Genomic DNA, 11,588 nt, shown 5'->3' on the forward strand with positions numbered 1-11,588 from the left:
ACGAGATCAACGAGCAGAATGGTTGGAGGAAATGAAGTGGAAAGAGGAAATGAAGTGGAAACCGTGTTATCGCTTCCGTGGCGATGACCTCCATGTTTTTCTTCGCTACTTTTTATTTTCGTTGAGAATGTGGAATGTAAGTTACAATGTCACATGGGCTGAAAAGCGGTGCAATGTAAGGAACGGAGAAAGTGGTGAATGGTTGTTTAATAACTATCTAATTAACTTCTGACATGACAATTTAATAAATATTTAAGTGGTGAGTGGGGAAAGTGTTGAATGGTTGTTCAAGTTTAGGGTTATGGTCAAGGACATATCAAATTAATTTCTGACCTGACAATTTATCTTTGTTTATTCATTTATAACATCATGTTTCCCTGACTTAGAGCTAGTGTGTTCTTGAAATAATCTTTATGTTTTATTTTCTTTGGTATTAGGTTTTAACTTTTTTCTATTAGGTTTTAATTTTTGTTTCACAGTTTTTTATAAATATATTTTTTATTTACTATGGTGAATTGGTAATTTGTTGAAGTAATTTTTGCCTTCCAGGGTAGTATTTTTGGAGCATGGAATATGAAATGTCATCAATGTAATATCTTATCTTATTAATGGAAATAATTTGCAGAAGAATACAAAAAAAAAGATAGTAAAATGTCTTAAACTGCTACACTTGCACAAAAACAATAAATACTCGAGGTAAGAATAGAAGAAGATAAGAACAAATTCCAATAGTAGGATCAACACCAATATTTAGCAAACCTATATTCAACGAAATATACCAAATTGTGTCCCCTGTTGTCAGTGGATCAGAAGAGAAAAACCACTCAATGCAAAGAAATATTTGTACCTTACACTATAACTTCAATTTTAATATCCCGAGGTTAAAAATGAACACAAGGTTGCTCAACCTTGAACCTTCATCAGGATATGACAAGAATTATTGCAAAAGAATTGTTGGATTCCTTGAGAGAGGATCCAAACCAAATGCTTCATAGACAACCCCATAAACCATGGGATTCCATTCTTAATTTCTTTTCAAAAAAGTCACCAGCTCTTGCTGCAGCACAAAACCAAATCAGTATAGTTTAGAGAAACATTTCAAATTAAGATATTTAAGAGCTCTTAACCAGAAGATTCTAAGGCTCAAGATGCTATCCAAGTAGTGACTTTGGAGTCCTTAATACAGTTGGGAAAAGATAAATCTAATGATTTGCATGCAGTTTGGTAGTGAAACATCCTGTTGTAGATGGAAAGAATTCATTCAATGCAGTAAGTTCTACTTCCATACTTTTTAGAAGCCCACAACACTTACCAAAAAAGGTCTACAACCTGCAACTAATCAAGAAGACAATAGTTCCATGCTTTTCTTTTGAAACATTAATTTACAGAAATAAATAATACGTCAGTTTGACAATAATATATTAGTTTGAAACATTAGAAATCTATGTGTGGACATCATTTTTGTGAAAACAGCTTTCAAACAAAGCAGGGATTATTTGGAGACTCCAAGTTATAGATTGTTATAACTTATAAGTACATCTTAACAACTCTGGTTCTTTAAGCATGGAGAAATTTGCACCTTGGTTTCTTTTTTATTGCTCTTAATGCTTAATAGATCCTGAGTTAAGATGAATCTACACTGGTGTAGAAACAACACGAGCATCACTATTGATATAGAGTCAAGGAAATCATTCAAGATAGGGCAAGACTTACCATCAAACATAATAGAATGCAGCCTGCTGCTCCAGGAAATATGGAGTACCACCATTGCAGGTGTTGAAACTTTGGTCCATCAATGAAAAGTATAGGCAGTCCAGCAGCTGCAAACAATGCTCCAAAATTTAGATATTTTATAAAGATATAAAATCAACTTTGTGTCACAGGCCCAACATCAAATTGAAATTACAACAAATTGAAGCGAATTTGATTGAAAATGCAACAACAGGTTTAAGTGAAATTGATTCCAAGTAATGTAATATTGTATAGATACAGTTTCCAAGAATGGGATAAATGAATGGAAACACACCAGGAGGATGGAAAGAACCGAAATATATCATGAATGCCACAGATGCAGCTAGGGCAACACTGCGGGCAACCCAACCTGGGCCAAAAACAGCTAATGCAATCACTCCAAGTGCTGCACAGCCAATATGAGAAACGAACATATTGTATTTCTGCATATGAAGTTCAAAATCAAAGTTGTCAAATTTACAAAATGCTCAAAAAGAGGCCTGATTGTCTATTTCTTGTATTAGACGGTTTAATATAGTACTGATTTTACATGAGCAATTCAGTATGTTTACAGTACTTTTAGATCTGGTGTTTAAGTCTGAGTTTAACCAGATCACTCTTGGAATTGTGATTTCTACTTTCTTTGAGATATTGCTCAAAATAGAAAAATGGATCATAAATGTTTAAAGCCTACCTGTGCTGCCGGTGAGGTTGGAGCAGTAAACAACACAGCACAAACAGCACCAAAGGGAGCAATTGTCAATTTCAGCCCTTTGGGTGCAATCATAATATCTATGAGTTCCATGATTGACATTGCTACAAATGCCCCTGCACATATCAATGGAATAAGCTGAGCCAATCTACTAGATTTTAGGCCCCAAGAGAAAAGCACAACTTTGACAATACTGATTGACCTGGACAATGAGCCTTCTTTGAGTCACAAGAGACCAGATATCATCTCTTTGAATTTCAAGATGACCTCCTATTCAGGAAAAATTTAAGGAAGCTTACCAATGCAAGACATCAACTTAAATCACCTTATGAACTAATTCCTGCTTTTTCCTAGAGTGATGTCTGTGCTTCGTACTGAATCTGTAAAACATTACTTAAGTGACAATGAATACAGGGAGTGGCTAGTCTTTTTTATCAGATTTTGCCTCTATTCTGTCAAGTGCAAAGCAAACATCTTAATTTGAATTATTGTATGTAAATAAGCTTTAATTTGCTTTAATCCAATTTGCCTCATCCATGAGTCGATACTTGGTTCTAAAATTGAAAGTGCGTTCTGTCCAGTTTATAGTGATCCTAACCTAATATAATAATTAATGTTATTAAGTGCAGCATCACAAAAGACCGGGCTACATGAGCACCAGTAAACTAGCAGAGATATAAAACATGAAAAATAATTTAGCACAGTGTCACAATTCTTAGTCTTAGTATTTGGAAACTTTCTCTATAATCTCTTGAAGTGTAACCCCTTTAATTTGGGAGCAATGCTCCTCCTATACAATATTTTACAAGGTTGAAGGGAGCAATGCTCCTCCTATAGAATATTTTATTTATACTTGCCATACAGGCAAATTTTTTGGCTATACTTGATATTATGGGCTTATATTACCATCCATATACTTGATACTTTGAGAATCAGATAGCAGGTCACGACATAGTGAGTAGAACATGGAAGTTTTCACCTAGCTAACATGATCCTAGAATCTAAAACAAACAGCGATTATTCAACTAGCCAGAACAAGAGTAGCGCCAATTATGAATTGCCCTTGTCTTTATCATGTTCATGAAGCTCAACCCTTTTGTAATTTCCTCCAACAACATGGTTACATCACCATTTCCTTTCCCATAAGGTTTGACAGACATTTTGCACTTTCATCATTGAAAATGGGTTTCTTGATCAGGCTATCTACCTCCTGCTTAATTGTCGGTCCTCTATGAACAAGGCATAATTCTAACATTTGAACCCTTTTGAAAAGGGTGAATTGAAACATTCCCCATGTCACCAGGGTTGCTACAGACGAAAATACAAATGTTAAAACTATAATCATCAAAAATTCTAAAAGGGCTTGTAGGGAACTGCCAAGCAAAAGAGAGAACAAATTTTGAGCCCTGGGCTTTGCCAACTTAAAGTCAAAATAAGAAGTAAGAAAGTCCTTTGTCACAGTTAGGCTGGCATTTGAGAAATTGGTTTGATAGGAATCAACAATGTAGTTATGGAAACACTCAAGGAAAGAGAAGCTGGGAGCAAAGTAAAACAAAATTGCAGGGAAAATGTTTTGTTAAATAACAGTTATTAATAGTAAATAGCAAAAATGAAACATAAAAAAGAGACCATAATTAAGCATTTATCAGTTAAACTTCAATATCAGATTCCAAAGTTAAAACTATCACATGAATCCAACTACTGGAATTGAAATTCTACATAAAACCAATTCAAATAAGTGATGGCAACAGTAAGGGGACACATACCCAGATGATCAATGGAGTGCCAGCAATGGAGATCTGAGAATTTCTACTTTAAATGCAATCTATAGATGAATTTGACAAATAAAAGGATTAAAAACACCTGTTGCTGGCCAAACGATATCGCTAGAGCGAGGACTAGCCGCTCCTCTGAGATTGTCCCACCACTCTGAGCCAGAAGTACCCCTGTTCACATTGGCCACCGATTCTGCTACTATTGCAACGTTTCTCCTGGTGCTCCTCTTCCTCTTGGGATATGTATGCAGTAGAGATCTGAAAAGCTTGGAATTGGAGATGCAGACGCTGTTGCCATTTTGTAAACCCCATTGGGGATTCTGAACACCCACCTTGCAAATTACAGAAAACACATTGGGAATCCTGTTGTTCTGTGTTGGGTTGCCTCTGGACGAGATGAGGCAGGGTATCCTGTAACTAATCCCTGCTGCCTCGATTGCCATTAGGCTGTAAAATTAGTCAACGTGGAACACGCCTGATTGATTATTACCCGATTGATTTGGGCGGGTTCGTTCGTTAGAGAGCCAAGGTGTCCTGTATCATGAAAAATCTGGAAAATGGAAAATTGGTTCAACCGCGGGAGCTCTGGCAGAGCTCTGGGGAGGAAGGTGAGTGAGGGAGCAACCGCGGGATTTTGCACTTCCTCAATTCGAATTGGAGCGCGCGAGACTCTCCGTTCCCGACACTCGAGCTGCGCCGGATCCATTGTCAGGGGATGTCAGGATTTACAGCTGCGCCGGATCCATTGTCAGGTTCTGTCAGAATGGCCAGGGAAGGGTGGCGGCGAGGGAGGGTGGTGGCGGAGCGAGAGGAGGGTGGCGGAGGGATTGTCGGCGGCCGGAGCCGGACGATTTTCCGGCCGGTGCCGGAAAACGGGCCATTCCTCCGCCCAGGGAGACTACTCCGAAATGAAATAATCTTTATGTTTTATTTTCTTGGTATTAGGTTTTAACTTTTTTCCACAATTCTTTGTATTAGGTTTTAATTTTTGTTTCACAGTTTTTTATAAATATATTTTTTATTTACTATGGTGAATTGGTAATTTGTTGAAGTAATTTTTGCCAGGTTTAGGATCAAACTTAGTAGTTGCCACTATAACACAAAGAGTATATTCAAAATCTTATAAGCCAAATATATCAGGAATTTATGACTTAGCAAGAGGGACCCTGATTTTAAAAAGGAGGGCATGGTTGTGAGATTTTATCACAACTTCTTACAAATAATAATAATAACTTTTATTTGACCCTTGGCCTCATCTTTCACATTGAATCACTTATTCCCTTGGCCATAGTTTGCATCACCATAACCTTGTCCAAGTCTAGTTGAAAATCAAACTTAAATCACATCACCTAAGACATTATTGTAGCTCCTAGAGTACTATGGAAAAAGGCCTCAGTCATAGTGTAGGTGAGAGAACCAGGTCATGTTTCATCTTCACCATCATAATTTAACTCTTCATCAAAATCATTCGGCTCAATGTTATTATATTTTCACATACGGAAGCCTTAAGTCACCTTTTATCACTTTGAATACCTTTCAAAGTCAAAATTCATGAATTTCACATTTTATCATGTTCTTGGCCTTTTATATCTCACACTTAATAAAAATTAGGGCTTGGTGCATTTATCTCCATATTTACACACATATGACCTTACCCTGCCAACCCCATTGGGCTAGGCCGAATGATGCACATCCTCCACTAGAACGTGTTTGTCAACCAATATAGGGACCCCGCTCTGGTTCAAAACTTGGTTTACCTGTCTAGCAAGGCTTGTGGGTTGTTGTGTCAGGCTCAGGAGTGTACTGGCAGTCCCATTGACTTGATCCCATGTCTCCTCAGTGACAAGTGGCATGTCTACTAATTCCCCTGATTAAAAGAAAAAAGGAAACTCTTCATCAAAACCTTCAGTGTCATAATTTAACTCTTCATCAAAATCTTAGGGCTCCACATTATTATATTTTCACATACCCAAGCCCTATGTCACCTTTTATCACTTTGAATATCTTTCAAAGTAAAAATTAATGAATTTTACCTTTTATCATGTTGTTGGCCTTTTATATCTCACACTTAATAAAACTAGGGATTGGTGCATTTATCTCCATATTTACACACATATAACCTTACCCTACCAAGCCTATTGGTCTAGGTTAAACGGTGGACATCCCACATCGGAAGGAGATTGTCAACCAATATAGTGGCTCTGCCCAGGTTTTGAAACTTGGTTTACCTATCTAGTGAGGCTTGTGGGTAGTTGCACTAGGCTCATGAGTATAGTGGTAGTACCACTGACTTGATCCCATGGTGGTAGGTTTTGAAACTTGGTTTACCTATCTAGTGAGGCTTGTGGGCAGTTGCACTAGGCTCATGAGTATAGTGGTAGTACCACTGACTTGATCCCATGGTGGTAGGTCTACTAATTCTCTTGATTAAAAAAACGAAACTTACCCTACCACATCATCAACTATGTCTCAATCTCAAATCAAGCCACAAATGTTAATGTCTAAGCCAAGCCCATTTGGAGGAACCAAGCCCAAGCTACAAGTTCACTATGCATTGAAATGCATGGGGCCCAATCTCCCATATTAACACTTCATAGTAAATATATTTGATGAATGTGGGCATGGGCTTGTGGAGAAATCAAAGGGTGTTAAATTCCATGAAAAACTAGTTAGAACCTCCATTTGAGGAGTGAGATGGAAGGATTGAGTGCATGTCATTAATGATAGATTAGTAGATCATCTCAATAAACAATCCCTTAGGAACAATGTTGATTTGCTCACCAATTTAGTGCATGAAGTGTTGGTCACAAATGTTAACTGATGAAGAGACATTATGGAGATCATCATGGGAGTGTCATTATTAATCATATCATGGTAAAATCGATTTAAGAATCAAAACCACATGATTTTATTCAATAATGAAATGACCTCCAGTTAACATTAATTCAAATTGGAGTGAGTTCATACACTTGAAGTGTTGAGAATGCAACAAGATGATGGAGCTTAGTGGAAAGAAGTCGCCTTCACTAAGTGGGCCCGCAGGTTATTTTTGGCGCAAAGTCTATTTTTAGACATATGGATCATGGTCTATGAGTTGCAGGATGCTATTTGTGGATGATTGGTCATGTTGGTAAAAATAGATGGATTTCTATTTTTAGACATATGGGCGGTTTCTATTTTTAGACTGTCAGGCTAAAAATAGAATAGTCGAATATTATTAGCTCATAATAATATTTGGACTATAAACATTATCTTATCCTCTTGGAGCACTTCAGTTTGATCTATAGATGTGGCACATGCAGTTGTCAGAAGGAAATACGTTTTTCTTATGAGTCAGTTGAGCTATTACATGGTAGACTTCAGTTAGAACTCAAGTGGTTGAGTTTTGGTGGAGTTGATTGAGGAGTTGATGGAGTTGTGTTCAGTTTGACTTGGTTGAACTAGTTGTATTTAGTCTAACTAAAGAATACACTAGTGATGAGTTGTGTGAATTAATTATTAATTAATTCACTAATTATTAACTCATAAAGCAACTAAAGAATACATCAGTTAACTCAGTGCATGGACAGTTTAGTGGAGACAGGTGTTAGAGGTTGAGATTGCTATCAGTTGTGACTATAGTTGTGCATGAGATCTTGCACAATCAATGGGATTGAGTAATGCCAATGAGGATTGCGTGGTTCAGCCAAGGAAATACGAGTTTGCTTCAGCCATTCATCATTATTCTCATGCAGGATTGCGCAGTGGAGGCAGGCAAACAGTGGAGGAGATTTGAGGCATCAGATCTGAGCTAGTTTGTGTGTAACAGGTGGAGATAGTACTGAGTACTTGTGAGGAGTATTGTACTATGTATTGTTACATGTTCTCAATCATTATAATATACAGATAGTGTGGGGTTTTCAGCTGTATGCTTTTGCTGGATTACATACTGTGTTAATGTGTGCATGCGATTGATGTTTCATTGTTTTTAATTCCGCAAAATTGATGATCAACGTAGAGGAGGTTATGTATTGTGCATGTATTCCGCAATAGTGTATAATCGAGATAATCTCTGTGAATAAGTGTCATAATATTCAAAATTTCTACATGGTATCAGCGTTGTTGATCATCAGATCTATTATTCAGAAAGTGTTTACATTTTATTTCTTCAGGCAGAGTCTGTAATTGGGCCAGGTAGCCTCCGGATTCATCCTTCTTTTGGAAGGTGAGATATCTGGTGAATGCCCATACAGTCGATCTCTGTACGAGAAATACTTTGTTCTCACGAATTTTAGATCAGAAGCGGTTGAGTTTTGAGCGGTGGAATTCGAATTTGCAGCAGTGTTTTCTTGGTGTCAAAGTTGAAATGTATTTCAACGGATTGCGATTGGAGTATGCCCTTGAAGGCAGCTCGAATTATATTGCATGGAAAGACGGGATGGAGGCGGTGTTAGATGACAATGGGCTGAAGGAGTTCATAGAGGCTGAGGTCCCAAAGCCTACTGACACTGCTCAAGTTGATGCTTGGCAAAAGAAGACAGCAAAGTGTCGAAGGATTCTGTTGGAGGGCGTGAAGGATCACATTTTGTCCAGCCTGCATGGAAAGGCTTCGCCATACTTGATGTGGAAAGCATTGACAGATCTATTCCAAAGTAAGAGTGACCAGAGGAAGTTGGCGCTCAAGGATAAATTCAGAAACGTTAAGTGTGAGAAAGGTGACAGTATGCCCAAGTATCTCACGAAGTTCACTCAATGCAGGGATGAGCTGGGAAGTGTGGGGGTGACTGTCGATGATGAGGACTTGGTGAGCTTGGCTCTCCTTGGTCTTCCGAAGAGTTGGCATTCCTATCAGGACTCTGTCAATGGACGGGAGAAATTGCTAGGATGGGAGAGACTTTGGTCAAATCTTGTGCAGGAGGAGATCAGGCGGAATACCAGGGACAAATCTTCATCAAAGGCAACTGATGAAGAAAATTGTGCTTTGGTTGCCAAAGCAAAGAAGGGGAAGAACAAGAAAGCTTCTCATTCCGGTGCGAAAGGTAAGAAGCAGGACATGTCCAAGGTGAAGTGCTTTCACTGTCACCAACACGGACATTATGCCACAAATTGTCTGCAGAAGAAGAAAAATAAGCAAGCTGCTGGATCTGCAGCAGGAGAGGACTTAGCCTCGCAGTTTGAGCTTGATTTTTCATTGATCGCATGCTTGGTAACAAGTGTGATGGGATCGGTATGGTTCTTGGACAATGGTGCGTCTTTTCACATGACAGGAGATCGAGATTTGTTTTCTGATCTGGAGAAGAAAGACCTTGGAGTGCACATCGAGATGGGCGATGATGGTAGATACAGTGCGACCAATATCGGTACCATTTCCTTTGAGAGGGAGTCTGGTAAACCCTTCGTATTGAAGGAAGTGATGCATGTTCCAGGATTGAAGAAGAATCTTATCTCTGTGGCGATGTTAGAAGACAAGGGATATGATGTTGTTTTTAGCGAGGGAAAGGCTTTCCTATGCAGTAAGACAGCTGGAGAAACCCGGAAGATAGGGGTTCGAGTCAGGAACCTTTATCAGTTGCATGTAGATGGCTGCGAGCCGGGATGATGGCGAGTTGTGGCACAGGAGATTGGGTCACCTTCACCATGGAGCCTTGAAGATACTGCAGCAGATTACTACTGGGCTTCCTAAAGGCACTCTTGCACAGACAGATCAGTGCAAGGGGTGTACTTTGGGAAAATTTGTAAAAGCCACCTTTCACGAGAAGGATAGTCGTGCCACGACGATCCTTGAGAGAATTCACACAGACGTGTGTGGACCTTTCTCAGTAACTTCAACAGCAAAGCACAGGTATTATGTGATCTTTGTTGATGATTTCTCTCGAAAGTGTTGGATCTTCTTCATGCAGAAGAAGAGCGAGAGATACTCAAAGTTCTGTGAGTTCAAAGCACTGGTCGAGAAGGAGTCAGGGAAGAAGGTGAAGGCTCTTAGGAGCGAAAATGGTGGTGAATTCATCTCTGGCGAGTTCAAGGATTTCTGCAGTGCAGAAGGCATTAGAAGAGAGCTCATAGCTCCCCATAACCCACAACAGAACGAGGTTGCTGAGCGGAAGAACAGAACAATCGTGGGTGCTGCACGGGCGATGTTGCATGATCAGGGCCTACCCCTTCACTTGTGGGCGGAAGCATGCAATACTGCAGTATATGTGCAGAACCGTTGTCCTCACAGGATACTTGGCATGAGTACACCCGAGGAGGCTTATTCTGGTAAGAGGCCTGATATTTCTCATTTGAGGATTTTTGGTTCTAACGTTTACATGCATGTGATGAAGGATGCCAGGAAGAAGCTGGAGCCGACCGTAGAGGTTGGGATATTTGTGGGGTACACTGATATGCCCCACAACTATCGTGTGTATTTGCCAGACAATGGCAAGACTGTTGTGCCACGGGATATCAAATTTCAGGAGGAGAAAGCCATGAAGTGTTCGCTTGAGAGGGAGCCACACTTGCATGCAGATGAGGAGCTATTAGTTCCTAAGGATGAGCGGATCAGCCACAGGACGAAGTTCATTGATCCGGATTTAAATAGGAACGCAACAAATTACAGAGATAACCATATACACAAAGATGCAGCGGAAATAATACTTCATTTCATTAATGGAAAATACTGAAATATGCTTACAACCAGAAATGGAAATAAACTAGCTAGGGCGATGGTAGCTTATCTCTGAGAAGAGATGTGATGGCTACATGCCTCTGAATTGTGTTACAATGAGGCTCGAAGGCCAATTTATTGTTGAGAAACAATGGAAAACCCTTAACATTCCAAAACCTAACCCTAGGAGATGAAACGCCAAACTGTGGGCCCCGTTTGGGGGTAAGTTGGTACATCAACTTCCCGGGGTCGTAACTTTGGCATATGATCTCCGTTTGACGTGTACAATAGCTCATTAGAAAGATCTATTCGAGCACTATCATTATTGGAACGGGTAACACCGGTCCATTCCATGGACCCGTGTTGCCCCCGGATTCCCCAAAAAACGTCGTTTAGGGCCTCAAAACGGCTCCGGAAGTTCAGGACCCGAAAAACTGCTAAAAATAGTAAGTTGTGCTACAATTAAGGAAACTGAAAATGCTGAGAAAGACAATGGTGGGGGTCCAGGTGGACTTGGTAGGTGGCCACCAATATCCACCTGGATCATTCCTCCCCCCTTAGGAAGCAATGGTCCCCATTGCGTTGAGCTCCTCCATGAGATGAGGAAACTTCTGCTGAACCTGTTCCCTGGTGAGCCACTTGCCCTGCTGAAGGAGTTGGCCTGCTTTGACAACTCGATACAGTTGAATATTCTGTTGGCGAGTGTTCTTGATCTGTGTGTCCATGATCCGATCAGTTGCAGCTT

General features: G+C 39.7%; 1 protein-coding gene across 1 annotated transcript; it reads right to left on the reverse strand.

Moving 5' to 3' along the window:
- Positions 1-756: 756 nt before the first annotated feature.
- On the reverse strand, positions 757-4,954 carry LOC149209062 (uncharacterized). Its single transcript, XM_089396277.1, has 5 exons — positions 4,307-4,954; positions 2,426-2,559; positions 2,027-2,174; positions 1,714-1,820; positions 757-1,057 (listed from the first exon to the last, which is right to left on the reverse strand). The coding sequence occupies exons 1-5, from the start codon at positions 4,659-4,661 to the stop codon at positions 1,025-1,027; spliced, it is 777 nt and encodes a 258-aa protein (XP_089252403.1). The 5' UTR covers positions 4,662-4,954; the 3' UTR covers positions 757-1,024.
- Between the last annotated feature and the right edge of the window lie 6,634 nt (positions 4,955-11,588).

Source organism: Pinus tabuliformis, chromosome 1_2 (genome assembly GCF_031772625.1).
Source record: "Pinus tabuliformis cultivar Carrire ecotype Pingquan chromosome 1_2, CPIR1, whole genome shotgun sequence".
Classification (NCBI taxonomy): Eukaryota; Viridiplantae; Streptophyta; class Pinopsida; order Pinales; family Pinaceae; genus Pinus; species Pinus tabuliformis.

Coding starts and splice junctions, on each gene's coding strand:
- LOC149209062 (XM_089396277.1), bottom strand. CDS start 4,661: ATGGCAATCGAGGCAGCAGGGATTAGTTACAGGATACCCTGCCTCATC. Junction 2,175..2,425: donor CAACCTCACCGGCAGCACAG/GTAGGCTTTAAA, acceptor CTTCATATGCAG/AAATACAATATGTTCGTTTC. Junction 1,821..2,026: donor CGGTTCTTTCCATCCTCCTG/GTGTGTTTCCAT, acceptor CATTGTTTGCAG/CTGCTGGACTGCCTATACTT.